Below are 4,183 nucleotides of genomic sequence, written 5' to 3'. Positions count from 1 at the left end.
GAAACAAGCTTCCTGGGAGACAATAGGATGGGGGCCAAGAGGGAGCTGAGCTCCTTGGGTGGAGGGCATGAACTGCACTGGCCTCCGGAATGGGATAATCCTCGGGCCTTTGAGAGACTCCCCTTGTTCTGTTACTACCCTGGGGGCTGCCGTGTTGCCTGGACCCCCACCATGCAAGTCACTCCTCTGGGCCAGGCACAGAGGGAATGCAGGGGAAGCCCTGCTCTCCACAGTCCCATGACTCAGAGAGACTGCCCCCCAGCCCCCACCCCCACCCCCACCCGCAGGTGCTGGAGGGGAGCGGCCCCCCAGGAGTTCATCTGCATAGAAGTAGAGAGAGATTCCAGATCGTAAGCAGGCCCAGGTGAGACTCCAGGGCCACCTCCAAATGAGGAAGAGCCTTCTAGCTTATCGCTGTCCGATACTGGGCAAAAGGTGGCTCGTAGAACTCCACGGAGCCTGGTGGGGATGCACAAGCCTGAGTGTCAGGGAGCCTGGAGGGCAGACGGACGGCCCCTCCCGCCCAGCATCTAAGGGCCTACGCCTATGGAGAGCTTTTATTCTAGAATGTAGGCTGATGTTCTTCCATGAGAATCAGGGAGAGGGCCCCAAAGCGGGGATGAGGAATAATGCTGATGCACAACCTCATTTCTTCCCCATTTCCATGAAAGTTCTTGTGGGGAACAGAGAGAAGAGAGAGGCGGAATGGGGAACGCATGGCACTTCTCCAGAATCCAGTCTTTTCCAGAGTCCCCAGGTCCCTTCCCAAATCTGCTACAGCTCCGCTCTGTCCCCTCCTGTGCACACAGAGCCCCTCCCCACCAGCAGCCACCGTGAGGACAGAGCCATCCATCTGGAGCCCCAAAGGCCTTAAATAGTGGGAATCCTAGCAAGGGGCTCCTCTGGCTGAGGACCTGGGCAAGTCCCTTCTCCGCGCAAGGCCCATCTGTACCACGTGGTGACCAGGTTTGTAAAGGCCATTCCGGCTCTGACATTCGATGACTTGAGAGATACCTCACTCCCTCCCCATTCCATGTGCCCTGATCATCCGGCTGAGGGAGGGGGTCAGCCATGCTCCTTACCGCTGCCCCTAGCTTCCCGGAGTTCCGACAACCTCTGTCTCCACAGCTCCATGGCCACCCGTGTGCTCCTCTTGGGCATCCTGCTCCTGCTGCTGCCCACGCCTGCCCCTGCCCCCTGTTACACCGCTGCGAGATCCGAGTGCCAGAGTGTTCTCAAGGCAGTGCCTGGCTCAGAGCTGGCGGGGGAGGGCGTGGATGTGACCAGTCTCAAGCGCTCAGGCTCCTTTCCGGTGGATACAGAGAGCTTCCTACGGTCCGATGGCACCTGCACCCTCTGCCGCAACACCCTAAAAGGGGGCGCCCGCCAGCGCCTGCCCCTGGCGCTCACCCACTGGCGGGCCCAGGGCGCAGGCTGCCAGCGCCATCTGGTCAGGGCCAAGGCCAGCTCCACAGAGACCGTGGCCAAGGATGCCGCTTCCAACATCCGCAATGACTGGCGGGTGGGGCTGGACGTAAACCCCAAGCCCAGCACCAGTGCTCGTGTGACTGTGGCCGGCTCGCACTCCAAAGAGGCCAATTTTGCGGCTGAGAAAACCCACCAGGACCAGTACAGCTTCAGCACCGACACAATGGAGTGTCGCTTCTATAGGTGAGTGCTGGGGGTGATGACAGAGGGGGCTTGAAAAAGCTCTGGGGGATTCTGGGTGGTCTGGGAGCCCTGGCATGGCACAGTGGGGACTGCTTCCACCAGGAGGAAGCCACAGCCCAGGTCCTCACTCACCAGCTGGTCCAGCGCCCGGTGGCCCTGGCCTGGAAGAGCCCAGGGAGGGGAAAGTGGAGAGGAAGCAGGCAAGGCTGGGCTGAGAGCCCCAACAGAATGCCTTCAGGCCCACTGAGTGCCCAACCCCTCTTTCCTGGGCATTGCCAGCCTTCTGCGGGCAGGAGACCTGGCTGGGTCCCTCCCATCACTGAGCCTCCATCCATTCAGACACTATTCATGCCTGCTTTGCCATGCTCCGTGCTGGGAATTAGGGCTACGGCACTGAGCTGAGCTGAGCACCAGCCCTCCGGGATGTAGGTCCCGCACCTGAGAAACGCATGATCTCAATGGGCAACCCCAAGTCACGTGCCCTGATCCCTCACACTGGAAGGCCACCTTTCCCCACAGTGAGTCAGGGCACCCCCCACCTACATGGCTAGAGTCGTCAGCAGCCCAGGCATACGGGCCCAAACCACGCAGACGCCTGAGGGCCACAGGACTAGGGTCCAAAGCTAGAGGAATACCCTCCCTGCAGTGTCATCACTTGTATCATTAGAAAATAAAAAGGGAAGAAAAACTTTATTCTGAAAAGGAAAAGTGAAAATGCCTGGACAAAGTAGCAGGGCCATTGAGGAGGCATAGACAAGGTGGGTTTCCTGGGTTCGGGTCCCAGTTCTGCCATTTATATGTGACCCTGGGCATCTGAGGGAGTTACGGAATGCAGGACAGACTACCCACGGCTGGGCCCACCTGATGTCTTTCCCTCCTCCTGCCCCTCCCTCCCCAGGGTTCACCTGGTGCACTCTCCGCCACTCCACCCCGAGTTCAAGAGGGCCGTCAGGGACCTGCCCCCCCACTTCAATGCCTCCACCGAGCCTGACTACAGAAGGCTCATCTCCAACTACGGTACCCACTTCATCCGCTCCATGGAGCTGGGCGGCAAGATCTTTGCCCTCACCGCCCTGCGCACCTGCGAGCTGGCCCTGGGAGGGCTCACGGCCGACGAGGTGGGGGAATGCCTGGCCGTGGAGGCCGAGGTCAGCATAGGCAGCTGCGCCAGCTCCTCGTCGGAATTCAAGGCCTGTGAGGAGAAGAAGAAGCAGCACAAGATAACCGCCTCCTTCCACGAGGCCTACCAGGAACGCTATTCCACAGTGGTGGGCGGCCACCACTCCGCCATGGCCGACCTGCTGTTCGGGAAACATGCCGCGCCCGAGCAGTTCTCAGCCTGGGTGAGCTCCCTGGTGGACAGGCCCGGCCTGGTGGACTACAACCTGGAGCCGCTGCACCAGCTTCTGAAGAAGCCGGACCCCCGGCGGGAGGCGCTGAGGCAGGCTGTGAGCAAGTATGTGATGGACCATGCACGCTGGAAGGACTGCAGCCGGCCCTGCCCCCTGGGCCAGCAGAAGAGCCCCCACGACCCCTGCCGGTGCGTGTGCCACGGCTCAGCGGTCACCAACCAGGACTGCTGTCCCCGGCAGAGGGGCCTGGCCCACTTAGAGGTGATGAACTTCAAGGCGACAGGTCTGTGGGGAGACATATTTACCTCCACGGACGCCTACCTGAAGGTCTTCTTTGGGGGGCAGGAGCTGAGGACAGGCACGGTGTGGAACAATAACAACCCCAAGTGGATGACGCAGCTGGACTTTGGGGACGTGGTCCTGGTCTCGGGGGGGCCCCTGAGGGTGCAGGTCTGGGACCAGGACAACGGCTGGGACGATGATCTCCTTGGCACCTGTGACCGGACTCCGCAGTCCGGCCCACAGAAGGTGACGTGTAACCTGCATCACGGTCACCTGGAGTTCTTCTACAAGGCCACATGCTTGCCTCACCTGACAGGGGGATCTTGCCTGCAGTACGCCCCCCAGGGGCTTCTGGGGGAGCCTCCGGGAAACCGAAGCGGAGCAGTGTGGTGACAACGGGGCCCTGAGAGGCCTGCTTGCCCGGACTGAAGGGGTTCTCACAGAGGGAGCCAGGGCCTATTGTCTTCATATCCCCATTAGACAGAGAGAAAATGGGCTTTCCCCTCCCCCCACCTTTTTCTCAGTCGGGTGGCTGGATTTCTAGGCAGCCCTGAGTCTCCCCGTCCAAACTGCCTTGGCTCTCCAATATTCTGGAGCCCAGGAAATGAGCTGCTGCTGGGCGCCACGGCCACCAGTCGCTACACAGGCCAGGCTGGGCAGAGGGCCAGGAGGCCACTCCCACCAGGCTGCTTGGAGTCACCTAAGAGCTTCCCTTTCTAACACGGTGATTTTTCATCATTTTAGATCTCGCCCTTCTCTCCCAGCGGCTCGGTTTTCTGTCTTCTTTGCCCACCAAACTTTGCCTCTCAGACAGACCAGGGGCTCTCTTGACCTGTCTCATTGTACACAACCCACCAGAGAACCAATAAATGCGACAT

At 60.5% G+C, this 4,183-nt stretch overlaps 1 protein-coding gene across 1 annotated transcript; it reads left to right on the top strand.

Moving 5' to 3' along the window:
- Positions 1-1,132: 1,132 nt before the first annotated feature.
- Positions 1,133-4,183, top strand: PRF1 (perforin 1). The gene is made up of 2 exons (XM_015562168.1): positions 1,133-1,671; positions 2,570-4,183. The coding sequence occupies exons 1-2, from the start codon at positions 1,133-1,135 to the stop codon at positions 3,696-3,698; spliced, it is 1,668 nt and encodes a 555-aa protein (XP_015417654.1). The 3' UTR covers positions 3,699-4,183.

Source organism: Myotis davidii, unplaced genomic scaffold (genome assembly GCF_000327345.1).
Source record: "Myotis davidii unplaced genomic scaffold, ASM32734v1 scaffold134, whole genome shotgun sequence".
Taxonomy (NCBI): Eukaryota; Metazoa; Chordata; class Mammalia; order Chiroptera; family Vespertilionidae; genus Myotis; species Myotis davidii.
Note: the sequence above shows the minus strand (reverse complement) of the source record. Positions and strands in the feature narration are given on the sequence as shown.